Here is a 27,379-nt window from a genome sequence, read left to right as displayed (position 1 = left end):
TCCGGCACGAGTGGCACGATTCGCCAATTACCAGAAGAATCGATCGGCCGACCGAGCGTGATACGTGCCCCCAGGCTCTGACTAATTAAACAGAACGCGTGGTTGTTGGTCAGATCCCGAGCCACGACTCCGCGATCGCCTCGTTATTCCAGATAAAGGTGGGATTTCTTATCAGCGTCACATCTATGCGTCGAGATAGTTGCGGTCTCGCGCGTCGTTCAAACGCAGAGATTTTCCATCGGTGTGAGATGATTTATCATGATACATCGAAGAACACTTTTACGCATATTTCCAAGCGACTTGTAACTATCGCATTCGTGTCGCAATATGACCGTGGACGCTTTCATTCAGTTGCACACGGCGTTCGAACACAGAGATTTTTCCGATAGTCTGACCATGTTCCTATTTCCATTTTGATCGATCTTGATTTTCATGAACTTTCTTCGAATCATCCTTTTCGTTTTTAGTCACAAACCCTCGCTAACTAACATTTTCAGTTATACAGGGAAGTAAGATAGATTCCAAGTTCAGTTCTTATCAAATTTTGCGCAAGTGAATCTCTTATATATAAAAGCGTCGAGGTTCGTAATAAAAAAAGGAAGGATTATTCTATAAAAATCTGACTTGTTCAGAGAACTATATACATATATTAGACGGAGTAGTAAGTTCACTCGTGTTTTCATAAAAGAGCACATTTGATATTGCTACCTTTATATGAGATCCGTCTGATCGAGGAGTAAATTTATCTTATTTCTTCATCTCTTTCCTATGGAAAAGTTCAAATACAGTTTCACATCCTCCAAATAATTTATACAATATTCCTCGAAGTGTATATACCAGTGAAAAACGGACGAATCTATTACTCAACCCAATAGTTTCTCGTATGTCAATGTGTACTCCGAATCGCGAGTGTATTCTGTTCGTCACATTTCTTACCAGTATGAGATATTTGCATTATGATACATTGAGAAAGCATACTCCTAAACGATTTGCAACTGCGCCAGACGCATTTATATCGATATAATGAAGAAGCATACTTCTGTTTTTCTATAAATGATTTTCAAATGCTGAAGAAAACCTCTCCCTTCTTTCGACGAGGATGAAAGTATACTAAAGTGCGTTGCAAAATAATTTATCAAAGATTGCGAGAATCTAACCTCGTTTTACTCAGAAGCTATACTGATTGTCTCTATAGATTGAAAAGTAATGAAAAAATGTGTTCAATGTTATAATCTTTTTCTTTTTTATTTCCTTGGAATGTGTGGATATTTATGTCATTTTCTTGCTGCAAATAAATTTAGGGAAATAAATTATTCGTTGCTTTGAGAAGTTTAATTACACGCTCTAATTATCTATGCGGATAATGAAATTGAGAAAGTTACAAAACTGCAATTGATCAGTTTATGTTCTGGGAGGCTTAAATAACAAATACACAAAAAAAAAACACTGCGTCTAGTCGAAAATGCCTAGACGTTTATCTAGGCGATAACATCTAGACTTAGACATTTACTTTCGCCGCTTATAGGAAATCCCACCTGAAGATAACCGGAATCGCGAACAGGTACAGTGCCCGGTTTTCTTCCTCCTTCCCTAAAACACTAACACCAAATGTACGTACGCACGATCAATTAATTTCTAGCTTAATTAAGAGTATTATACGGCTGCGAAGTCTTTAGATACGGAAGCATATACTTTGGACGTATGTACGACGCGAGTGTGTTACGCCTGTTCGTTCATCATTGCATTTACACTGCACGCACGTTCGAATGTGATCGAACTGTCTCGTAGTACGACCATTCGTACGATTGCACGAGTTCATGATCGTTGCATCGGCGTGCTTTTGCGTCTCTGGCTTTATCCGTTCGATTATGAAACTATTGCGGATTCGTGTTATGCGTTGAACGGTTATCGGTACACGGAACGCGATCGATCGTTTCGAGATATCGAAATGGTATGCAAGCAGAATCTTAGCTGCTCTTGCGTTCGATCGTTTACGAGCGTGTGACGTAGGTATATCGGACTACGAAGTGGGAATAGAGTGATTGTTATGGGGTTGTTGAATCACGCTATCGACGTATGGTTCCGGAATAACGTGTGCTAGGTACTAAAGATCGCTAGTGCAACGTATATTCAAGTAGCGAGCAAGAAATTTAGAATTTTAGACTCAAAATCTAAATATCTGTTTCTCGTTTCAGATTTCAATGAAATCTTCTGTTATAGATATCGCAACAGAATGCATCTTGACGGTGCATATCATGGTCCTAGAATTTTTCAAGAAATTGAAAAAAAATTGAGAAACGTTTAAAAGTAAGAGCGTTCAATTCTGGCCAATTGATTCAATTTCTGTTTCTTCATAAAAGGAAAAGTGGCGAACATTTTTACGTTAATTATATTTTCCAAAAGATACCAATAGCTATGCAACGGTCTTATATTACACCCCATTGTATGATAACCGTTTCAAGAATATACCTACGTGCCGCATCGCTTAACCATCGAGCGTTTAATTATCTTCTATCATACTATCAGCGTATATAATGTCCACTATTTACGAATACTACGAGATGCACGACAACAATCGTTAATTTTACTCATTGATCGTGAATCTTCGATAGAACACCACCAGCGATAAAACGTGTAAATTACCAACGTGTAAAAAAACAAGTTTTCCCTCCACGATTAATCGTTTAAATATTCACAGAAAGATTCACTCGCCGAGTTTCTTCGAATTAACGTAAATGGAAACTCGTTGAATCGCGGAATTTTCTAATTTCGCGACATTCGTGTAACGCGCGGGAAGAATAGAACGGAAGGAAGTACGTAATGTATTGTCCACGTAATATCTTGTCACGCGAGTTGACGTGATATCGACTTTTGCGTTTTCACGCTCTACCAAACGGAATATATCGTATTGTAAAATGCGGGGAACACGTGATCGACGAGAACTTTACCTTCGTATTAGATCGAAGAGCGGAACAGATTCGAAGTTACGTTATTTCAATGCAATTTTGAGATGAATCGTGACCTACGTTATTACTCGTCTAGTACAGTAGAAATAGGATTTCTATAGAAAGATTTATGTTCTGAAAAACAATTCGGCAGGATCTTTTCTTTTTTAATTGTTGATATATTGGACGTAATAAAAATTGTAATAAACGTAGAAAAATCGAATGGCTAGTATTTGTAAAAAGATTTCTATTGGTTAAAATTCCATTAAATTGAGATTTCTTGGAAATCTTTAGATGTTCTGCATCGTTTGTCTTCTTTTCTTTTCTATAAAATTTCTTGGTTTTCGGGCAGTTAAATGCTTCTATCTCATTGGCAAAGAATTATTCTTAAAAATTAATTTTTAATCAATTTTACTTCCTATAAGACTCACGAACGGATTTAATTTCATATCTGCATGCATCGTTTATATATCGCAAAATTATAATTAACAGTCTTTTAGACAGTCCTACAATTATACGTACAATTATTCTAAGCGCAATAAAATTTCAACGACTCTTATTAAATTCCGTCTTCTTTATATTACAATTTCAAATTATATTCAGACACTGAAATCTAATATGCGAACATTATTTTACAACTCGTCCAATTAACAACAAATAGAACGTTTCCAGATACTTTACTAAAGTTTCCCAGAAAGAATAATTAGTTTTTGTCGCTCTTTAAATTGCATGTATTATTAATTGAAATGTCAATTCCCCAGGCAGAATAAGTTGGAATTACGTCAGCGTTGCTTTTTATTGCTTTCGCGGGATCGATAAACGGTTGGATACGAATCACGGAATCCATGTTTCTCTGGCGAAACTATCGTCGATCAGACAAATATCATCGTGTTCCCCGTGAATCGAAATATCGGTGATTGGTGAATCCATTTTCCTTTTCGCTCCTATTCGTTCCTTCACGCCTTCTCGGAAGCGATTGATTTCGATGTGCATGAGATGAGCGAGATTCTTCCCTCTTTCTTTTTCAATCGTGCCTGCGCGATTTGCTTCCCACCATTTCTATTTTCCAACATTTTTCTCGATAAACTACCCTTAACGTTGTACGAGCTTGTGCTTTCAGCGCGCACTATTCAGAAATTTGTGCGATTTAGTTCGGAAAAAGCACATAGTTACTTGTTAGTTACTCGAAGTTCTTTAAGTCATTTTAATTCCATTACTAAACCTGACGTAGATCGATGCCGAAGATGAACGTGTTAGAGTAGAAGTTTCTTAAATACTATGTTCGATGGTCGACTATAGTAGTGGCTAATGAAATTGTACGATTTCTTAAAAATACAATTTGTTGAATTTATTTAGGAATTCAAATATAGCAACACGCATTGGAAACGTAACAATTAGTTACACTTTGTGATAACTATCGTTAAAAAATGAATGAAATTAATAAAAGGATCGACATATGATGTATGATATAGAAAAGGAACGGTTTAAATACTTCTTTATATTTAATATATATCGATACGTAGAAGCTTTTGTATTAAAGTTTGATTTACGATTTTCTTAACTTGAAAATTTTCTCACTTGTATCACTTTCTTCTGCAAGTCTTTCAAACGACACAGTCGATCATTGGTCACGTAACAATTGAATCATCGATTAACACTGAACGTAAAACATTAATATTTTTAAGATAGTACAATTTTGGTAGCCACTGTATAAGATTAAGTTAATCGTCCAGATGTATCGATAGATTGGAATCTTGTGACTTGTAAATACATCACTTGCATCGATAAACACTACAAGTATCTTAAGGAAACTTTCCGTTTTCCGTGTGATTCTAATACCCTTTAAGTGCAAATGCACACTGTTTCGCACATCTCTTTATTTACGCGCTATGTTATAATATCGAATTGCGTGTGCGCGAATGCGGGCGGAAAAGCCACGAGAGAAAAATCGTGAATGGAGACGCGTGGAAAATCGAGCGTGACTTCGTTCATTGTGGGAACCTATGAAAGACTTGTCGTTCCCCTGCATGTATTGGGGAAACGTTAATTGACCGAATAATACTTAGCCTCGTCTCGCGAATTCCCTCGTCAGACCGCGCAGGCACGCGGCTCCTACTAATACTACCTTAAAGCGTATCGATTATTCAAGCACCATCTAATTATACCTATGATCTATTTTAATTAAGTGTAAGCCTCGTTTATTTTAGCGTTCGATGCGTCCGCCGTTTTGCGATATTTACTTGTCGTAATTTTTTTAACGGCGGCCTCGAAATCGATCGAATCGTCGATCACGATCACCGATCGATCTGCTTTTGGATTCGTGCACCCAAAATTCTCATCACCTACAAGTATATTGCTTGGCCAAGCGTCAGTGACGTTGCACTTGCTGAATTGACTAGTACCATAGTTCATTATGTCGTTTATTATATCGAAGTTCGTAATTCGGTCCTGCGCGTCTATCTCGGTCTTTATTTTCGCGATCGACGCGAAAATGGACCACGGGCAAGTGATTTACGCCCGGCAAAGCTTCACTCTCGCTTTCTTCTATCGTAGCATCGTATTACATTAGTATTGACTGGATGCGCCATATCGGATGGCACCACACATATGGTTACACGTTACGCGCGAAATCGTGCTTAAATTCGTAGGTTGCTTCGCTTTACAGTCCATTTGTACGCGTACAACGTACTCGACACTCGCTAGCGAAAAGAAGCATTGGAAAATGTCCTGATAATAATTGTATCGGGTTGTATGGTCGCTGGTATTGAACTGTTAAGATAACTTCAAGGAAATGGTGTTTTCTTACTGGTAGAAGTCGAGTGATATAAGTTTGTGATTGTATTACACTTGGTTCTTTTCTACGTTTTACAGCTAAATTGTGGTTTTTTTTCGTAATGATGTATAAAATTAATACTTGTGAGTCGTTTCTCTAGACTTATGTCACTCGGTTCCTTGTCGAATTCTGTGCAGGATGTTAAAAGATTCTTCGATATATTTTTAACATTCATTTTCTGTGCATGCATTATAATTCAACACATTAAACGAAGATGAGACTCCCGCTGTTTGAAAGGCAAAGTTTGTGGAAAGAAACATATTGTGCGAATGATAACAAGTTCTCATTTTTAAGAAGTGTTTTTACAACCGGTCATTAATAATGAAAGTTACACTTCATCAGCCATTAACATCCTGCGCATAGAATATGCCGAAAAACCTATATTACTAGAATACAATATAACCCAATCACGACAATGTTAAACATACTCCACAAATCAGATTCTATAAATTACTTAATCCTACGACTTGACCCAATCTCCGAATCTCGAGTACGCCTTACAAAGATTTTCGTGTCCTCACTTTATCATTATACTCACTGCTGTGGGTCCCTGAGAAATGGTGGTCTCCTTGGAATCCTCGACTTCCTTCAGCTTCTCCTCTGCCTTTCGTTCTTTCAACGCTTTCAGCAACTTCCATTTTGATCCAGGTGGACCAGGACTCACCTGGCCCTCTTTTAACGTCACATCCGAGCTACCGCAGGACGAGGAATCAATTTTGATTTTTGGCAGGCTCAAAGTCGCCGTGGTAGCCGTTTCTGCACTGCCAGCTCCGTCGCGCTCGAGGCCTTCAAGGACAGTGCTCTCTGAATCCCAAGCACCCGGGATGCTGACAGACACCTCGCTAGGCGGTACACTTACGCTACCTTCTCGAGAGATCGGTTCAGAGCCAGGATGGATTTTTTCGCCGTGTCGAAAAGTCGAGCCGCTCGAACTGCGCCTCGACGGTTGTTCGTCGACGTCTTTCGGCAGTTCCTCTTCTTCCTCCTCGTCCATCGATTGGACGGGACTATCAGGACCGGAAGTTTCTCCAGAGGAACCTTCTTCCATAGCAGAGGACAGTTTCTCTTTCTTAACTTCCTCTTCGTGCGCCCAAGTATGATAATCGGTCACCCTCGCAAACACCGCTTCGATACTTTCCGCAGATTTTCGCTTTGGAATAGGTTTCTCGTCTCGATACCTGTCTCGTTCCTCGATTCGACGATCCTTCGCTATCGTTCCGTTGATCTTACTCATTCGTAGCTCTTCTTTATCCTCCTTCGCCTGCTCTTTCGATATAGTGCCAGCCTTCATCTTCAGTTCTCTCAAGACGAAAGACATCTTCTCCTTTACCGTTTCGTCTGGTTGGTACTGATCAGTCTCCTCCGGTTCCTCTACCAGCACCTCGCCCATCTCTACCTCTATCTGCGATTGCCTCTCAAGTTCCTCGAGCTTCCTCAACTCGTATCGATACCACTCGTCCTCGGAGTCGATCGAGTCCTCCGTACTTTGCCGCCTGGATGAGACCCTCGACGTACTTCGATAGGAATGCGTGCTTCGGTTATCCTCGTCCAATTCGCCCGGTCTTGAACCGGTCCATGGAATTTCGAGGGACTGCTGATGACGCGGCAGGAATCGACTGCCTGACGTTTGACCCTTCGTGCTTGACGCGGATGGGCTTCCTTCCGACGGCGGAGCCTCCTCCGATATGCTGGTTACCAGCTCGGGAAGCCTGGTGCTGCTAGATTTCTCGCTCCTCTCGCTTTTCTCCGACATATCTTCCGGGAACTCAAAGCTTGTTTCCAGAGTTTGAACGGTGCCTTCGTCGGACTTCTTCTCGGTGCTGCCCTCTTCACTGGGAGGCTGTTCATCGGACACCGTGGAGGATTGTCTCTGACGATACTTGCCTAATGCTCTAGACACCGCAAATTCCATACTTGCACCGCCCATCAGAGTCACAGGAGGAAGTTTCGGAGCCTTTTCATTTGGAGCTTCGTCGGAGCTACCAGCGGATCGTTTAATGTCCCCGACAGTTTGAAATATCGACGAACCGCCAGAACCAGAACCTGTGCTCTTCCCAGATGTTTCTTCCTCGAAGCCACTAATCTGTTCAGGAAGTTCATGATCCACATCCTTCTTTTGATCTTTCTCTTTGGCCCAACCATCTTGAAGAGCTTGCTGTTGTAACTGCTCCTGATGCTGTTGAATTTGTTGTTGGAGAGCTTGCTGTTGCTGTTGTTGTTGTATATATTCTTTCTGTTGCAGAGGTAATGGCTGAGTCGTCGGTTGCTGTTGCTGAGGAACTGGCTGGGGCACCTGTTTACGTTTCGTGCTAGTTGTCTTTACCTTGGCAAAGAATGGAGGTTCTTGATTTACGTCCGACATCACGCTGTCTTCGTCCTCTGACAAACCACTCTGTCTACCACTGCTCCATTCGGTTTCGGACTGTTCAGGATCCGACAAAGATTGAGATTGATGATTTCGTCTTTTGGCCTTCTGAAGAATTCCGGATACGGTGGACACCAAAGTGTGTTTCTTCTTCTTCCTGGCTGCCTGGCCTCTTCCACGACCTCTTGCCATACCTGCCTCCTGCGGAAGCCTCTGCTGTTGCTCTTGCGACATATCCAAGTCTTCCCTCCTCACTCCACCAGGTAACGAGTGACTCCTGTGTCGTTTGCTCAAGTGTAGATCAGGCAACCAGTTGCTCATGGAGCTCATAGCATTTTTTAAGGACGAACCGCGTTTTATCTTCTTGCCAGCTTTCGCATTTTCTATCTCGTGGTCCTTCAAATTCGACGCAATACTAATATACCCTGATTGAGATACTATCACGCTCGAAGCATCGTAATATTCTTGTTGATGTTGCGTTTGATCAATAGGCATTCTTCCTGTTTCGTGGTCCTGAATGTATTGATGTTCTCGTTGCCGTTGTCTCTGATATCCATCCGTAAGTTGTGCGCTTTCGGAACTACTCAACCTTTGACTGTATGGCTGGTACTGTTGCTGATAAGCTTGTGGATAGTTCTGATTCGCATAAGTGTGATGATACTGATGTGCCTGATACGTCGGTGGCTGAGGATATCTTCTATCGGTGTACGGGCTTTGGGCATAGCTACCGTCCGATGTTAGCGATCTGATACTGGAGGACGTCGAATCGTGAGGTATCTGGTCTTCCATCGAATTCAGCCACGAAGTCTCGTTCGTCTCCGTTCGCGGTAGATTCGCGCTAGTTGGATAATAAGATAGTGCGTCCGTGATATTCCCCGTGGGGAACATTGTGCGATACATGGCGGCTTTGTACCCTTCGTGGTTTGTCATTCCGTCGGTGTACGCGCTGCCTCGTGAAGGTTTCTTCAGATGACCTCCTACAGCGGCCGATTCCGTATATTGAACAGCGCTATAATTATCCGGGTAGCTGTTATACTGGTCCATTGCATCTGGATAGTAAGCAGTGGTCGTAGTTTTCGGACCATAGCCCCCAGCGCTGCTGGTATAGACGCTCGTGATGGCCTGTTGTCGATTGCTCCCAGCTACGGAATAAATGGCAGGTTGCTCAGACCTATACACATAGTCGATCGTCGTTCCAGGCGGTACGGTGTCGTAAGTATGCTGTAAAGTTTGCTGGCGACTTCGTTTCTTTGGACTCTGACAAGTGGTCGCGATGGGTGCTGGAGGAGGTACAAAACTGTACTCCTCTTTGGTGGTCGGTGTCTTTATCGACGTGTAGGCTGACAAATGATTCATGGCCGCAGTGTAGGAGTGGCTCGTAACGGTATAAGTGGCGGTGGTAGTACTCGTGAAAGCGTCTCTTCCTTCCGGCGTATCGTACAGCGGTTCCTGCGTAATGACCGAGGTTGTGGTTTCCGGAAGAGGTGGAATTGGACTGGCAGATCTGACCGTCGTTGTACTTGGGACTAAAGTTGATCTAGGATGATCTACCGAATACGAAGTGAGCATCTTGGTGATTGAACTTTTTGGCGAGCTCGGCGACTTGTCCAGGCTGCTCCACCCACTCATTGAAGATAGGCCGGAATCAGACTTAGCTGCGACGATGTTGGCCACGCTTGGCTTGACTGTGTGCTTAGGCGAGACTCGTGGCGACTTAGGCGAGTGAGGAGTTCGTGGACTTAGGCGACCTTGCTCCAGGGAAACCAGCTTCTCCGTGCTCCTCAAAAACGCGGGACTCTGAGGTCGTTTTGTTTCAGCATCCCTCTGATCGGGTCCTGGCATCAGGAAAGGCTCGGCTGAGTCTCGAGGAGCTGGCGGAGGTGGCGAGCTGGGTGACGGACTTGGAGGCGTTCTACTTTCCTGGAATTCTAAATTCAGTCGAGCAGTGCTACCGAAGTAACCGTCCTGCCTGGTTCGAAGACTCTGCACACTGTGGACGCTATGGACACTATGGACGCTTCCCGCAGAGTGAGTAGGAGATGGGATTTTGTCAGTAGTGGTGCTGTAAATGGTGGGAGAGGCGCAAGTGACAGCCGCGAAGCTTTCGGCCATGAGGTCGGTCAGTTCTTTGTTCTCCGCGTAGCCTTTGGCGAAGCTACCAACGTCAATAGGCAATTGGATCATTGGCTCTGGACTCTTTTCCCGTACGGTTGTTGCGTAGCTACCTAGCCTGGGTGGAGTGTAAGTACTCGAAATGGAATCTAAGTTCGTTCTGGACGTGGACGTAAGTCTTGGCGAAATTGATCGGGTTGTGAAGTCACCGTCAGTGGCTAGGCCGCTATCGGTGCTCACTCTGGAGATCGATCGACCGGTCGATCCGGGACTTTTCGAGAAGGTCCAACTGTCGACATCGGTTTCGGCGTAAATCTTTCTTAGCTGCTCGTCTATACTACTCGCTTCTTCTGCCAGTTTAGCCTCAGCTTCGGAACTATATTGTCGTTTCGGAGAGTCCATTAACTTCGACTGTAACTCTATCAAGTTCTGAGAGTCCTTTTGTAATTTATTGGTCAACCTGTCCAGTTCGTGTAATTTTTCCAGGGCGACTTGGTCGATGGAACTGAGTCTGGAGAGCTGGGCCAGATCTTGTTCGCTAACACAAGGCGTATTGCCACGATAACTTTTGTAATCAGCTGCGCTAAATACTTCGCCCTCGTCCTCGTCCGCTTCATCTTCCTTTTTCGTCACTGATTCCTGAATTTCTTCTTTCGTTGGTTTCGTAGTCAATTCCTCGAGTTCCTTCTCTTTGGTCATAGCTTTATCAAACATGTTCGACTCCGCCTCTTTCTTTCCATTCACATCCTCATCCTCCGCCTCCTCCCAGATCATACCCAGTTGCGACGTTGGTCTGGACGTGTCGCCGCAAATTAAATCCTCCCTGTACGCGTTGTTCAAGCTTCTGTAGAACGCCTCGTCTGGAATGTTACTCTCTTCCGCGAGAGTCTCCAGAGTGTCCAGGTTCCTCACGTTCCTATGCATGTCGGTAACTACCGCGGCAGCGGTTGAGCTGTCCTGCGTGAGTCCGTGCATTCTCGCGATCTCCTGCTGGGCTAATTTCTCTCTTATCGCGTTCGTCTCCTCTATACCCATGGTGGCGCCTATGCTCTTCGCGATCGCGTCCAACTCGCCAACGGTGCTCTGTTGATTGGCCAATGTCTCCTCCACCACCACGTTGGCAGTCTCGTGAGTACCACCGCTCGCGTAGAATTCGATCAATTGACTGATCACCGTTTGTTGTTCGTATAAAAGGCCCTCTAACTTCTCTAGCCTCTCCCACATCTTGATGTATTCCTGACTGAGCAGGTCTAACGCCCTCCAGGCGTACCTCAGCTCGTTCTCCAATGTATTCAATCTCGTGCCGAGTCTCTCCATATAGTCTCCGATTATGTAATCGATGTTCCCATCCGTGGTGGTACTGCTGTAGGCCGGTAGGGCTGGCGAGTGTGCCCTTGGGCTGGTTGGGGCTGGCCCACCCAGCTTCGTCGAGTCCATTTTCATCTAAGTTTGCGTTTTTCTGACGCAATACGTCGAGTCGACCTCGTATCTCCTATGTTTCGACGAACCTCCAAGTATGATATTTAGGCTGTCGATGATCCCTGAGGCGATTCATCATGCATACTGTGCGACTCGAATGAAAACAGAATTACAGCGTTGCCTGTGGCCCGAAAAGGAACATGATCGACACTTCAATGCATCTAGCGCAGACTTTCAACATGATCAAACTACGGTAATTCGATGCACTGTTATCGATTCCCATATTGATTGTCCTTTTCTGTCTCCTTCTTTACTTGTACTTTTTGCCTCCTACTGTTCACTTTTCACACGTCGATCAAACTGTACACTATGATTCGTTCACTTGCTACGTTATGCGTAATATATATATATATATATATATTATATATTGTCACTCTGTCTCTTTGTTTTCTGTCCTCCAATCAACTCGTCCCTTCGTTCTTTCTATTACACTATATCTGCATACACAAAGTTTGATAATTATTGGGCGCGATCTTGACGAACCATACGAGATCGCGCGGCACTCTGCAAATGGCACTTCGTAACCAGTCTCGTGCATTCATGCCGCTGCCGCTATCTGTAAAACAGGAGCAAACGAATTGCCGTGGCTTAGTACGAGACATGCTCGTACTGAGTCACCGCTGACACAGTTTCCATGGTGCTACATTTATCCTATCGAAAGTATGTTAAAGTTTGTTAAGAAACAAGAACTTCAATCAGAAAGATGCACAAGACACTGGCTTATTTCCCACGAACACTGAATCAATATACATCTCCTGTATATTTGATTCAGCTTCCTCCATGATATACCTGTTTTCTTCTTTTTAAATCAATGGCACAAATCAAACCAATGGAAAATTACCACAAAAAAGGAAAGAGAACGTAAAACATTTTTGACAATCGATATAAACGTAATATATATTACGAGATCGCTTTAAGAAACCTTTTTAAGGAGAAACAAACACAAAATGTCTTAGTCTAAACTGAAAAACACCGGAGAGTCTCCGTTCTTATCGCGTCACTAATAAAATGCTATCTATATGTAATAAAGAAAATTATGTTTACGAATGTATAGAATAAGAAGTATGAAAAAGTACGAAACTTTATCAGATTGTCAGAGCAGAAAGTGCTTTCCGTGAATCCTCAGAGAGCATCCAAACTTTGTGAAACATTTCGATTATCGTTTAATCATCGTTTAATCATACGTTACACAAGTCTTCATTTCGATAAATCAATCAACCTAAATATCGTGATAATAAAATTAGTAAAATATGCCTACTGTAGTATCTGTTTCACTATTTTCTCGATGAAAAATCAGCTCTAACATCGGAATAATTTGAAGCGGTAAGGCTTTATTCAAATATTTAGCAGTTCGATGGTAAAAATCGCACGCGCCTTATCGAATTCGTCGCCCAGGATCTGCAATCAAGGCGAGAAGTTTTCTTAGGCAAGGAATATGGATTAGAGGCCATTAAACGCGCGCTCAGGTGCTTCGAGAGCTCGTGCATAATGAAAGTCTGGATCGTAGAGCATCGATACGGAAAAGGTGCGCGTGAAGTAATTGCTGCAGCTTGGGAATCATATTTTCATTAGCATCGATTTTGCTTTACGGTTACGTTGAAGTGCTTCTGATTGTTCGACAAATGGAGCAATTGCACTTCGAAATGAGTAATGGATAAGGATATTTTTCATCATTATAAAGTTTGAGGAAGAAATATGCATTTTTCAGGATTTTTTTATCCGCTTGATCGACGAAGATCTTTCGCAAACGAGGATCCTTTTCTAGAAGAGGAAGAGATTGATTGTTGAAGGTGTTATAAGTCTGATATTACGTGGACGAATATATATCAATACAAGTGGAGCCAAGATAATATTTTTTTAATAAAAATTTTGATAATTAATAGTTGGTAATTTTTGTATAGATTACCAGTAATTTTTAGAAATTTAAATGACTTTTTTTCTTTCTTCACTTTTGAAATTCACGTCGTTACGCTATTCTACTAGATTATTCCAGCAATCTTTGTTCATTGCAAGCCACGTGTTTGAATCGATAATGAGTGCTAGCTGCATCAGGTTCTCCTGCATATCACGCGAGGCGATTGATCTTGCGTTTCCCTTCAAGCAACGCGAAGGAACACGAGCTTCGATCACTTAGGAAATATTGTTCTGTCGGCTGATATTATTTGATCTGCGAAAGAAAAGACAATGGAAACAAACACTTTCACCTGGAAATTGTAGTGTATGCGTTACAGAGCGAACGATTTTCTACGCTGTCATCGTTGAAACGTAAATTAGTTGACGCGAGCATGCGATTTTCCGACTGGTTTTCTTTCTTCTATGTATTCATCGAAACAGACACGCCATTTATGGCGGCCGTAAAACTACCCGACGTATAGCAGGGACGAGTACAAACAACTTCCTCGCAATCTCACGACGGTTCATATTACGATTCTATGAAACGAATTTACGTGATTGCACTGGAAGTTTAAATTTCACGTAAGATTTAGTCTTTTTGCTCTTCATACAGTTCGTGATGGTATCTAGACCGTTACGTCTGTTGACTTTTTACGTATGTAGCCCAGAATTCATTCCTCGGTCGAGGTGGCCACTAGCTGTGGAAATATAATTAGTCGGATCGCAATAATCCTAAGGAACTGTCATAAAACGAAGCATTTGTATTTTACCATTAGGGCCCTTAATTGTTATAAAATATATTCAAGTCGAGACGTTCCTTATGGTTATTGTTCCATCAGGTAAAAAATGGGAAGGTCGGGTTTTTTCCATGTTCAAAGATCATTTCCACCCCCAAGCGACCGGTGGTGGGGCGACCAACACCCAGCAGTAGTTTTCCTCTGCGACAGCATCGTCACCGAATTTCACCGGTTTGTCATTCTTAGATCAGTCAACATCTCTCGACTGGTTTTCCATGCGTCGACCAGTCAATGTTTTGACTGGTTTATCAACCTCAGATCAGTCATCTGTTTAACTTATATCTATACGCACCGAGCGTAACTATGTCTATGTCTACAAAGTTGTTGGAATAAAGTGTATATTACAACCTGTTACTTCAGCGTTACAATCAGTTCAACCACCTCTATTATCCTAAACGAAATAGGGTATCGATCATTTCGTGGCGTCGATTATATAATCGCAACGGGAATTTACGACTCCCGCTGGCGCGCTTCCTCGCGAACGCGTCTCTCCGCGAACGATCGAACAAGACTTTTAGTCTCGGAATTTATGGTTTACGTTAGCTGTGTCTATAACTTTCGAGTCACAGTTGATGATTTTCGTGCTTAATTTGTAATAGTTTTTTAAGATTAGAACGGAGCTTAATTATCGTGTTTCAAAATATTACTTTTTAATAATTTTCAGATGCTAGTTGAGATCCTATTTTTTTTCTTTTTTGCTAATATACGATCGTCCTTAAATTAAGACCAGCGTTTATTAAAATATATGGCAATCTATATGGAAATATTAAAATACTCGTGAGCCAGCCTCTTTTCCAAGAAAGCGTTTAATTTCTTTGAAATTTCATTTTCATTGTGCCTCTGTATGATTATCTTTGTTTAAAATGATACTTACACTGTCGCATTTTGATAGATGAATATTGAAATAAATATAATACGAACCGTGTTTGCACTGCAAATATCAGAAAATCGATAAGCAAGTTTGTAAATATACGAAATATTATGCAATTGCTGGCATGTAAACATAGAAACGTACAAATTTAGCGAGAATTTGGCCGATATTCACTTCACACACACACTTGAGCAAAGTTGACGATTATTACGCGTTACGCGTGTTCTATATCGACGTCCTCGTACGAATCGATAGCATTCCACGATGCCATTACGACAAGTGTTCTGTTGCTAAACGCAATTCGATCGATCGGCCAGGTATTCTACATGCAAACCGTGACGCTGGAACATCAGTCGTACAGAAAAAGAAAGAAGAATCGGAAATGGTATTTGCTGTTAACCTACTTTTTTGCATATCTCTTTGAGTATCTCACTGTATCGATGAAGCTTAATTACCGATATAGTGCCCTCTTTTCAGTACATACGTTCTGTGCAAATTATTGGCACAAATATGAAAGTTAGAGCTCCGATTTTCTATAAAAATGATCCAGAATATTGATCAATTAGAAACTTTCATAAAAGCGTAAATATATCAATTTTTGTACCATTATAAAGACGTAAGTATCTCAAGTATCAAAGTAACTGTGTTCGATAAAATTATCGAATTCAAAATATTACCAATCTAAATGGCAAGTTAATTTGTTTTTTCTAATTAACAGGTTACACATGTGTACACACGTTGTACACAAGTTGCAAAGTAATATTTCAAATAATTTAAAAATATACGATTCTTTTGGAAAATGTTACTCTGTCATATATTCCGTTGTACATTATGTCTAAATATTATTATAATATCAACTTCGAATCACATTAACTTCGTCACGTTAATTCGAAAATTAATTATAAACTTTTGGAACCTAAAACGTTAAGCTTAAAAAGGTTACATATTCTTGGAGGTATTAGTTTTTACCAACCAATTTCTTTTCAGTACTCTCAACGAGCTTTAAAAAATCCTTTAATCTCCGACTAACAACTTCTTCATATTACGTATACATATATTACGTATTCCACGGATAGTCCACGATTAACCCAATTCAGTTCTAATGTAAGGACAGAGGGAGCAGGCTGGATAAAAACTGATAGTAGATTAAATCGAGAAGTTTTGATAGCCCGATATTATCGTTCAAGGAACCTGTGTTCTCGTTTTCGAAAAGTACCGTATCAAATGCCTTTCAGATATTGCAACCTGCTCGAATAAAGGCTTAGGCTTAAGTAGACTTAAGACTTACCAGATTTTACTTTCACGATTTTACTTTCACTCGAATTTCTTCTACACTTTCCTTCTTCTTTCGACGGTTAGTCGTTGTTGATAGAATTTCGCAGATGTAATAAAAATCAGCAGCGCTACGAAAATAGTAGAGTCGCTGTTGAGAATCGGCAACTTCCCATGTTTTTGCTTCCAACTTTCCTTTTCATTTCGCTTATCTGATTTCGCGGTGGTTGCGACAATATCGTGTAGCTTTTCCGCGAAGTTTCAAAGGGAGTTCCCTGCTCCAGAGAGTCAGACTTTGGCAGAAAAAGTAAATGGGACATGGCACGATAAGTGGCTTTTGTGGGCGGTTCGCACCTGCGCCGGATTTTATTCCGATCTGATTTAAACCTCGCTAACTTTTAATTCGGTTAAGCTTAAAGCTACGTAGCCAATTGATGACGAACCGAATGGCCGATGTCAAATTGCTTTAGCTGATTCGATTGTATCTCCATCGTGTATTGTTCCTTCTCTTCTTTCGGTTTTTTCTAAGTGCGATGATTTCAATTTTGCTTCGTCCTTGTATCACGTAAAAGGATTCGGAAAGAACAGAATAAGTTGAACCTCGCGGATGGAAATATTTCCTTGAAGTAGCTTGAAACTAGTTTTTTATGCTAGCAATTTTTAGAAGTATGAAGATCTAAAAAAGATCTAAGTGGAGACAGACTCTTAGAGAATTTTTCATGCAAAAGCTTGAACCGGTAGAGAATTTCTAAAAATTGCGTTTTAGAATTAGAGGCCGAGTTGTTAGTCGTTTTGAGGAAACTTTTACTTTTTAAAAATTCTTCAGGCTTTACATCAACGTGGCACCTAAGATTATGTAACGCTTTTGTAAACGTGTGGCCATTTGGGTTAAATATTGCAATGCCTTGTTGTACCTGCAGGAAGTAGGTTACATCGTCTGTCTCATTAATAATTTACCTTTAAACTCTCTCTCTCTCTCTCTCTCTCTCTCTCTCTCTCTCTCTTTCTTAAGGTCGTTTCGTACTTTACACATTATGGCCATCTCGTAAAAAACTAAGACCTCGTATATAACGCCCAAACTGCGAAACATTAAAATTGCGAGTATCAAACTAAGCTACCAAAACCTCGGGACTTTGTATTAAATCGAAAGCGTAAAACTTTCAGATTACTGCTTACTACTATCAAACCAAGATACCAGAAATTTGATATACGTACAACTTTATGAAATGTACAATATTTTGATCATTATTTACCATCAAACCGAGGTACTAAAATTTTAAAATAAAATTAAATTAAAAATAAAAAAAAGGTTATAAAAAGGAAAATAAAAGGTATATAAGGTAAATAAAAAAACAAAAAGGTTTAAAATAAAAAAAAGTTTACCATCAAACCGAGGTACTAAAATTCCATGTCCAACGTTTAAAATAAAAAAGAGTTCTAAATTGTTATTTATTGTCGAATCGAAGTATTAGGTATCGCATATAGATCATGATGCAATTATAAATATTGTTTCAAAATCGTGAAATAAAAGAATTCCTACTTCCTGTTCAACCGAGCTACTAAGATTCCCCATATGAAGTTAAAATTAAAATTTTTTAGATTATTTTTTTGTTTAGATTATATCATTTAGATCATACTAAACGACCAGGATATTAGAAATTCTGAATGCAAGGGCAAAATCAGAAAAACTGAGAACTATCATCTATTATAAAACTATATCGACGAGAGAAATTCCTTAATTAATCGATCAAAAAGGGGGAGGGGGGAAAGAATGTCCGCGAGTGTTGGCGAGTTTTCGAGTTAGTTCTGGCGATGCCGATTGTTAAATTGGACTTCCATAAATCTCTTAAAGGCGTCGCGGCCTCGTTTCCGCCCTCAAGGAATGTTCCAATAGCCATAGGAATTCAATGTGAAGGAAAGTTCCGCCGTGAAAAATGAAAATGGAATCCGTTATCCGCGCGCGAGCCGTGCTTCCACTTCCGGCTTCGAGGATCTTCGAGCCAGGTTCATTAATTCGCGGAGCTGCCACCGTGCCGTAGAACTTTCCTACGAATTCGTGATCCTTCAAATCGTAATAAACTGGATAGTTATGGAGCATGATGCAGCTGGTTCACTGGAACTAGCGGCGAACCTAAGTCGAGTTAACGATGCAAACTTTTTTAAATGAATCGATAGTTGTTGGTTGTTTAAGCATTTTATTTCGTATTACGCGCGTCTTACGAGAAATCTACATTTCCGTTTGGCGAAATCGAGGAGAACGTAACAATCTTACGAAGATCAACTTTATGACATGAACTCTTGAAATGCGCTCCATTTTTAAAGTTTCCAGCTTTCATGCGAAACTCGTTGCAGGCAAATGTACGATTAAAATGGATTAAAGTTAATCGAACAGTGAATTCAGTAAAAAGAATTCGTTCATTACGTTCTTTTTGCTGTCTACGAAATGAGCTAGGAAAGTGGAAAAAATAATACTTATACGTGTGCCATTTAGAACAGATTTTGTTTATTTTGTAATATTTGAAATGAAATAATCTGATGTTCTCTTCTGTTCGAATTTGTTTCAATGTACAGCAGTTATTCACAGAATTATGCAGATCGCTATGTTGCTAATGAATATTGGCGGAAAGATAAATATAAATACACATATCCAGAATTAAAAACGCGATATGTATTTGATTCCTATATTTTAACGAACAATTCGTGAAAGGATTTTAGATAAAATAATCCATTTGTTTATATTGGATTGAAAATATAAAAATACCGGTATTTTACTGACACAAAATTCACCGTACACGTTGATATGTAGGAATTATACTGTATGGACAAATAAATATTGATGTTTTGTTGCATAACCTTTGGCTTTGATGCCAGATTGCAATCCTCGTGGTATAGGCCGGATCAGTTTTCGAATCAAGAAAGACGAAATTTTATCACGTTCAGAGACCTTTCAGCGCGAAAATTAATTATAAAATTCTATTTCGGAGGAAAATCTTTTTGCAAAGTTGACAGAACTCGTTCCAGCGTACAAAAAATCATAGGTGCAGAGGAATAGTTCGTAATAAACCTGAACGTGAAAGAAGAAGATAATTATTGGCAATTAATAACAAGTTTATTTGCAGACAAATTAAAACAAATCCAGGAATTAATATAAAGAATTTAAAAGAGTTAAGAAAAAAAAAAATGTCTGAAGAAACAGTTGGAAGAATCCTACGCAAAGAAGAGTATGTCGTGGCAAAATAGCCAGGAAGCTTACATCGTGAAAATCAATGGAAAATATTCAGAGAGAAAATATCGAGAAAGAAAAATATTCAGAGTTCGCTAAAACCTGTTACATCATGACGAAATGTTTGGAAAAAGTGTCATATGTTTCGATGAAACAAAGATAAATTTAAATAATTTTTGTTTTTTTAAATTAATAACAAACGCAGTTTCTGCTCGCTTTACCATGGCAGCGTGGCCAATGTCTAAGAAGGCACAAACGAATTACCATAAAATAATGTCAAGTATGAAAATAGCCACGACCAACGCTGGCGTTACGTCGCGTGCCAAAATTCCTTGTGGTTTCGTTTACGAAGGTGTACTCGTCTTCAGGAAGCCACAAAGTCGAGGAAGCAACGAAAATTCGTTGGCCGATTTTCAGGCGGAAAGGAGAGTATGCGAAGAAAATAGCTGGCCGTGTAATTACTCATGCCAGCTAGCCGGCCATTGTTTCAAAAGTTTCTAACCTGCCTTGCCGCAGTCGCGGTGTCGCTCTTCAGCCGCTTAATGCAATCATAAATTTTAATTTTCAATTTTGCCGCAACGACTTCGTCATCGAGCATTTGCCTCCACGTAGACCCGTCCGTCTTCTCCTCCTTTTTCTTCCATTTACTTCCAGTTCCAATTGCAAACCGGCGGTAAAGTATCGATTTATTGCAACAGGACGCTGTCTAATTAATAGATCTGAATTGGAAACGCGGCTGCAATCATTACATTTAAGAAGTTATTGTCTTCCATTTTTGCAAGGACCTACCATTTCGCTTAATGAAAATGCACCACCGGCCGCGGCTACGGTAAACTGGTTTGCGGGATGCAGCCAAGAACGAGATTGGAATTGTGGTAATATATAAATTCGTGAGAAGAATTTAAGTTTGAAAAATGGCATTTAATTATCGAATTGCTCGCGTCGACTAGCGGTAGAATGGATCGATGGTGAAAACTCTCGGTCAATGCTATTCTATTTCTCTACGTTACCTATATACTCCTCGTAAAATATTATTTCGCGTTTTATTACAACGGATATATTTCCTTTTTTAAATCTGTTTTAATTAAAAGCTTCCGCTATTTTTTTTTTTTTTTTTGTTACCAGTTGAAAGCTAGGGAATTGATATTTTATTATTGATTCATTTTCGATGAATTATGAACGGTGAACAATAGCGACGAGTGAGTAAAAGGTGAAAACACTCGATGAATATTATTTTATCCTTCTATGTTTGTATTTCTGTTCTCCTTGTAAACTTGAGAAAGAAGAAACAATAATATAGCTTTGTCGATCGATGGTTTACGATAATACTTACGATAATATTTACTGTTATTACTAATAATATTGACAATAATTGATAGTTTAATTAATCTTCTTTTCCCATTAAAGCAATTTTAAACAATCAAATAGTAATTTCTCCTTAGAACAACATACACGGAAGAATTGAGTACGTCCTTACTCTTTAAATGTCCTCTGAAACGATATTTCTTGTACCTAAATGGAAGAAAGGATGAATTCCCAAGGAATTCTTGACAAGAATAGAACGTGATATCGTAAAAGGCAGAAACGAACGTAATACAATTTAATAATATTTTTTTTTTTTGCGATCAAACGTACGTATGTACGTAAAACGATTACACGAACATTAAAGACAACCTTGTTGCTTATCCACATTTGTCGAAGTACTGATCGTCTTCCACTTGTGAGACCTTCGCGATAGATGTGCAATCTCGTTACGCTGATCGTGTGGAATCGTCCTTCCGTATCTTTTTTACCTATTCTCGTGGGGGATGAAGATCGAAGGTTACGCAGGAAATAGGATACGAGTAGAGGGGAGCACGAGATGCTAATCCCATTTCTGGTTATTCTTCAAAAAGGACAAAAACGTTCTCCATGAAAAAACATGACTTGATCGCTAACTTTGTAAAAGGACACGAGGGAGCTTGTTCTTTTATGTAAAATATTTAATCAGCGAGGGTGCTTCTTCCTTTTTGTATAAATTTGAAGCAGCAGGTATAGTTTAGTATATTAAAATTTTGTTTAAATTAAAATTCAATCATAGTCCATTTTGTAAATATCAATGGAAATATTCTGGTAACATTATCGATGAAGAATTCTATCACAGAAAGTCCGGGAGTTTCTTCTTTCGCGTAAAATATTTAATTAAAGATTTTTTTGAAGGGAAAGATAAATCCAGTTCGATGTATCAACTATTTGTATATGTATTTCGTATATATATTTGTTTATCGTTTTATCACACCATGTGATGATGTAACAGTCAATGTTGGAGAACTTTAATTGTAGAAATTGTCTTCGATTGAAAACGAAGAAAAATATCTTCTGGAAAATCTATCGTAACATTTTACCATATAAATTATTCTCTTCGAGTTTCAGGGATTATTCCAAACACTGTCACCGTAAAAGCTATATTCTTAAATTTATCGACAACCTGAAATGGAATGAATTTGGTCCCGAATCTTGATTTAACACTTTTTTCTCATAATATATTTTTTTGCCAGTGGAAGTCTCCGTATCTAAATCACGTTATTCATGAGCCCTCTAAATGACCTAAAAAAGAAAACCTCCTTTATACTCCACATAATCCCTCAATTCAAGTCGCCTTAGACACTAAAAGGGTATAATCCAAGAATAATCCAACACTCTGTAGTGCAGATTAGGTTAAATTAACTTCTCCTTGTTGTAAATTCGATCATAATTTTTGTGATTATCGTATTGGACATGAAATTTTTTATACGGGTGTAAACTTAAAATCCGTCAAACTTTTCCTTGCTGTAAATTCGATCATAATCTTTGCGATTATCGTATTGGACATGAAATTTTTTATACGGGTGTGATCTTAAAATCCATCAAACTTTTGTCATTCTCTTTGTAATAATTTCCTACGTCATGAAAGTTTGAATTTTCTTATGCAGCACACCTCGATTGCATTCTCCTTCCTCCTTCTTCACTTCAATTTTCAAACGTATTTTAAAAATTCATGAACGTTACATTTTCATTATCTTCCCAATCGAAATTATTATTTTTAACTACAATTATTTTCAAATTACACGCTATTGCCGTTATTCTTGTGAAATCATATGGTTTGTATGTGTTTCTCTTTTAATAGTGGCCGTCATACTTAGATAATACAGTCTATGATGTATTTAAACGAATAAATTAAATTAAATATATCTCAAATGAGATTATGTAGTCTCATTTACAACAGGATCTCGAGTTCCGATCAGTCTCAACGATGCTACAAAAATTATGATAGCTCAACAGTCGTTCGGAAAGTTGTACGAGCCACTCAGAAGCCATACCGATCAATTTCATAAATTAAAAAGCGGAAGAAAGCGATCGGATTTCGAAAGCAGTACTTTCTAAATTCATATTGAAATTTTCAATTGTGCAATCCTCTTAGGAGTTTAGTAGAAACAAATTGTTTTTCTAAAAGTTCGATACAGTGATTTACCTGTGTAACGAAATTGAGAGAAGAGATTATGAAGGTGATCAGCTTTGGCTTGCGAGTGGCTCGTATTACCCCATTAGTATCGGAAGGATTAAAAAGCGTCAACAAGTCGCTCTTCAACTCATTTAGAAGAGACACGAAGCCGAAACAGAAGCAGCGACCTGCAAAATTTCGATTCACTGATAACGCAACGATAATTCGGTAAATTGCAACATTAAAGCATTCCATTGGTTAAACACGAACAAACGATGAAGCTTTGGTTTGGCGAAGCGCGGCGTCGATCCCACAGGCAGAAGCTTCCGATTATGGTCGATGCTAATCGCGCAAACAGGTTGAATTAACCAACGCGATGCTTTTTTGGCATCGGGTTCGTTCTATTGCGTTGGTTAACTGTAGTGTCACTATATAGATTAATATCTATTAATAACACGATCGTGTGGCTCGTACGGAATTTAACTGTGAATACATTATATCGGTTGTTCACTGGTTTGTGAAATAGAATTCGTACACGCGCAATTGTCACGCTTGTTTGTTTCTTGGTACCCGTGTTCGTTATCTACTGCTCAGACGTACTATCGTACGACTTTATTGTTCAGTGAAACTGTTACAAACCAGCGGTTTGTATGTAGCGAAGAAAGGAAGCTGTTTTTCAATCAAAACGTACGTACATTCCTGGTACTGATGAACACTATTGATCAATTTCATTGATGAATATGTAGAACATTTACACAATTACCATACGATGTTATAAATGATATCACAAATGTTACAGTATGAATATTAAAAATGATGCTAGTACTCTGCTCAAAATAATTGGAGGATCATTATCTATTGTGTTTAGAATCATCTCATTTGGTGTTTGGAATTTTGAGTGGCTGTCCATTTATGGCCAAATTCCTTTCTTTAGGAAATTCCGAATTACATGTCCTCCCCGAGCTGTGAACCTAACGACTACGAGATCAGGTAAAAAAATTCCTGGGAAGGACCAGCCGGAAGTACAAACTCAACGGCTGATAGGGAGAAGCAGCAACGTAGGAGGACAGTTCATCGTCAGACCTCGTACCGTACGGTTGAAAGACTTCACTCCCAACAAGATCTTACCACCGCCGTGCATCACATCACACGTTACGTTTATACAACAAGTTCATATACATACAAGAGCTGGATTGCTCTAACACTCGATATATTAAACCTCCTCCACCTTGAGCGTTAATTCATTCCAGGTACGCGATATGGACCGATCGGTTTGACCCGACCGGTCGCTCTTCAATCGATAATTCGCAACATTTGGATTTTATTTCTTTCTCAGAAGAATTATTTCTGGTAGATAATTTCGCTTAGAATAAGGAAAATCTTATTAATTACGTGTGAATAAGAATCGACTAATCTGTCTATTGGGAATTGATCGAAAATTGCGACGATATCGTAGCTTAACCTGATTGTCTTCCCCGGTATTCATTTCACTTGATACTCGTGACTTCAATAGGTAACTCGTGCTGGCTTCCTTTCGATAACTATGTTTAGAGTACGCTAAGAAGCGTAGTGAACAGACACGATTGGATCGTCTCTGTAATCTCGACGTACGGCTTCGAGACGCGAATTAAACATTTCACAATCTCGTTGTTGATATTTGTATACTATCTGTTAAATAACTTCGTAATTCAATGCGAGTAAACAGATGTTAATGAAGAATTACAAAGTTTGGTTCGTAAATTCTCAAGAACAATTTGCCTCCGCAATAAAGAAAATAAAGAAAATCCGCTATGAACATGGTTGAACGATAATAAAAATTTACTGTTCACATAATAGCTTTATTTTATGGTAGTAGCGAGGAAAGTATTCACTTTTACAATATTAGGGAAACGGTTTAGATTCGACGTTATATCGCGTTCACTCAGACAACTATTCATCGTTTCGTAGTTTCTGCGTGGTCGTTTCAGAAACCAAAACCGCGAATATAAAATATTTATTGCCTGTATTTGTGATCGTACATAGTCGTTGTTCGTAATACATGTAACGTCAAACGTAAAACCCGCCACCCACCCATTAATGTCTAACATATTTTGATGTATTGCACGCAAAATGAACGTTTATAGCAAACCGTATGCTTTAGAAATATAAAATTCACTATTATCGATGTTACGAATCACGGTGCTTTGTAAAGTATACAAAATTTCTTAGTTCTTTTGAACACACTTTTACATCAAATAATCAAAAATTCGGTCGACTAAAAAATTATAGCGATCTTTGAATAAATTAGATAATTAGGGAAACTACCTTAAAATACTTACAATGTAAAAATATGTTATAAATTTAAAAATTTATTTTCGTAGTAAATAAGATATAAAGGATTTATTTGTAGCTTTTTTTATACAAATTTTCACCACTTTTACGTTATGTCGGAACGGTTGGAGATGCAGTAAAAATTCATTCGTTTGAACTTGTGGAGGCATGAACGTTCATTTAATTGGAGTTCATACAATAGTTCACTGATTCTTTCTCTTTCGCTTAGTAGAAGTTCACGTTTAGATAATTCATCAGTTTAATTCCCGCAAGTTCCTTTATTGAGCACATGTTAAAATTTCGTTGCAATAAATGAAGTTTAGGTACGTAATTTTATTATCATATGCACATAATGACAAATATACGTAAGAACACGATACGATAACGATACGATGAATCGTGAAAATAAGTAACGTTTTATAGCGACTTCAGTGTAACACTTTGTGTGCTATACGCTTTCTATACGCTGAGTACGTGATAGAAGCCGGAGCACGTGGCATGACAGTAAAAGTAGATGTTGCACCTGGTATCGCAACATGTAGCAAGAAAATCGATTACGAATATCTAAAACTCCCGACAAGAATACTAATGAGAAACATCGATCCTAATATCGAGATCAAAACAATTTAGCAAATATTTTCCAAAATTATTGAGCAACATAGAAACTTCCATCTTATATGAAGATAAATGATTTGTTTCTTGAAAAGTTAAATACTACTCGTACGCGCTGATACTAAATCGAAGATAGTTATAAAACCTGGTATTAGCTAGCTTCGCTTTCGCGTAGCTTATATACAAAAAGAATATCTCCATATCTGACAAATACAATCACTCAATTTTGGTGATTATTCGACCACAAACCTACTCACAAGATCTCTCTTCTTCTTTTTGTATTACTTTCTCTCTTATTCATTAGATTTAACACGTTGAGTATCATAGGAATCATTAATAATCGTTAAAATTGAAATATTCCAATTAAAAAAACAGTCACATTCAATTCCAAATATTGCGATAACAATGTGAAGGGTTAATGTACATTTATTGTAAAACGCATCGTAAAATATTTAAACCTTGTATCAAGGTACCATAATTGCGTATAATAATGTATTGTGCTAAATAAGGAACAACCATCCAGCATTGTTGGCAATACGAACGAGATTCGCCCGAAAATTAACGCGTTAATAAACGATTAAGTGAATAAACGTTTCATTCTCAATACAATTATTGCAATTTGCATTAAACCACCAACTACTCTTCGCTGATAATCCAGAAACGATTATATATTCCTATCGTACTGTTGTCCTCGATTCGACTACATCTTGCGACCTCTATCAATCTGCGAAATTAACGTTTACCAGTGAGACGCCTCGCCGGAAGCGATGATTTTTGCCCGCTAACACATTGAACAGGCGAACGTGCTTGCACATCCTCGTAACAGACGAATCTGGTTGGCTTCGTGCGCGTTTATTGTCCAAGTGTAGTGCGAGGTAAATGAAATTGGATTTCCCTTTGTAAGCTGCACGTACGGCCTCCACGTAATTCCGCAAGCACATACGACCACGTTGCGCGGAATTGTTTCTCACGCTGCGAACGATATCGCGCAATCGAGCCACTACGATAACTTCTGTTTCCGTTGACGAATGCGACGCCAACCACCGGTGTAATGTCGCTCGTGCGTCTTCGTTTCCGAGAAACAACGTGCCGGAAACCGGGGAAATCTCAGTGGGAAAATAACGTAACGGAATAACACGAAGTTGAGAGTTGGAAAAGTTGATTTGAAAAGTTTCATGCTGTGCATTGGACAGGATATATTCTCACG

The 27,379-nt window shown here is 39.3% G+C and overlaps 1 protein-coding gene across 13 annotated transcripts in view; it reads right to left on the bottom strand.

The window, feature by feature from the left end:
• LOC122568763 (protein unc-13 homolog B) overlaps positions 1-27,379 on the bottom strand; it is a 377,765-nt gene that overhangs the window by 116,083 nt on the left and 234,303 nt on the right. For 8 of the 13 annotated variants that reach the window (XM_043728890.1, XM_043728894.1, XM_043728889.1 and 5 more), the window contains exon 3: positions 6,317-12,290. The exons of the other annotated variants lie outside the window; for them this stretch is intronic. In XM_043728890.1, the coding sequence (XP_043584825.1) occupies positions 6,317-11,698 (5,382 nt within the window). In that variant the 5' untranslated portion in view covers positions 11,699-12,290. The remainder of the gene's footprint in view (positions 1-6,316; positions 12,291-27,379) is intronic. 13 annotated transcript variants of the gene reach the window in all.

This window comes from Bombus pyrosoma, linkage group LG6, assembly GCF_014825855.1.
Source record: "Bombus pyrosoma isolate SC7728 linkage group LG6, ASM1482585v1, whole genome shotgun sequence".
NCBI classification, from domain to species: domain Eukaryota; kingdom Metazoa; phylum Arthropoda; class Insecta; order Hymenoptera; family Apidae; genus Bombus; species Bombus pyrosoma.
Note: the sequence above shows the minus strand (reverse complement) of the source record. Positions and strands in the feature narration are given on the sequence as shown.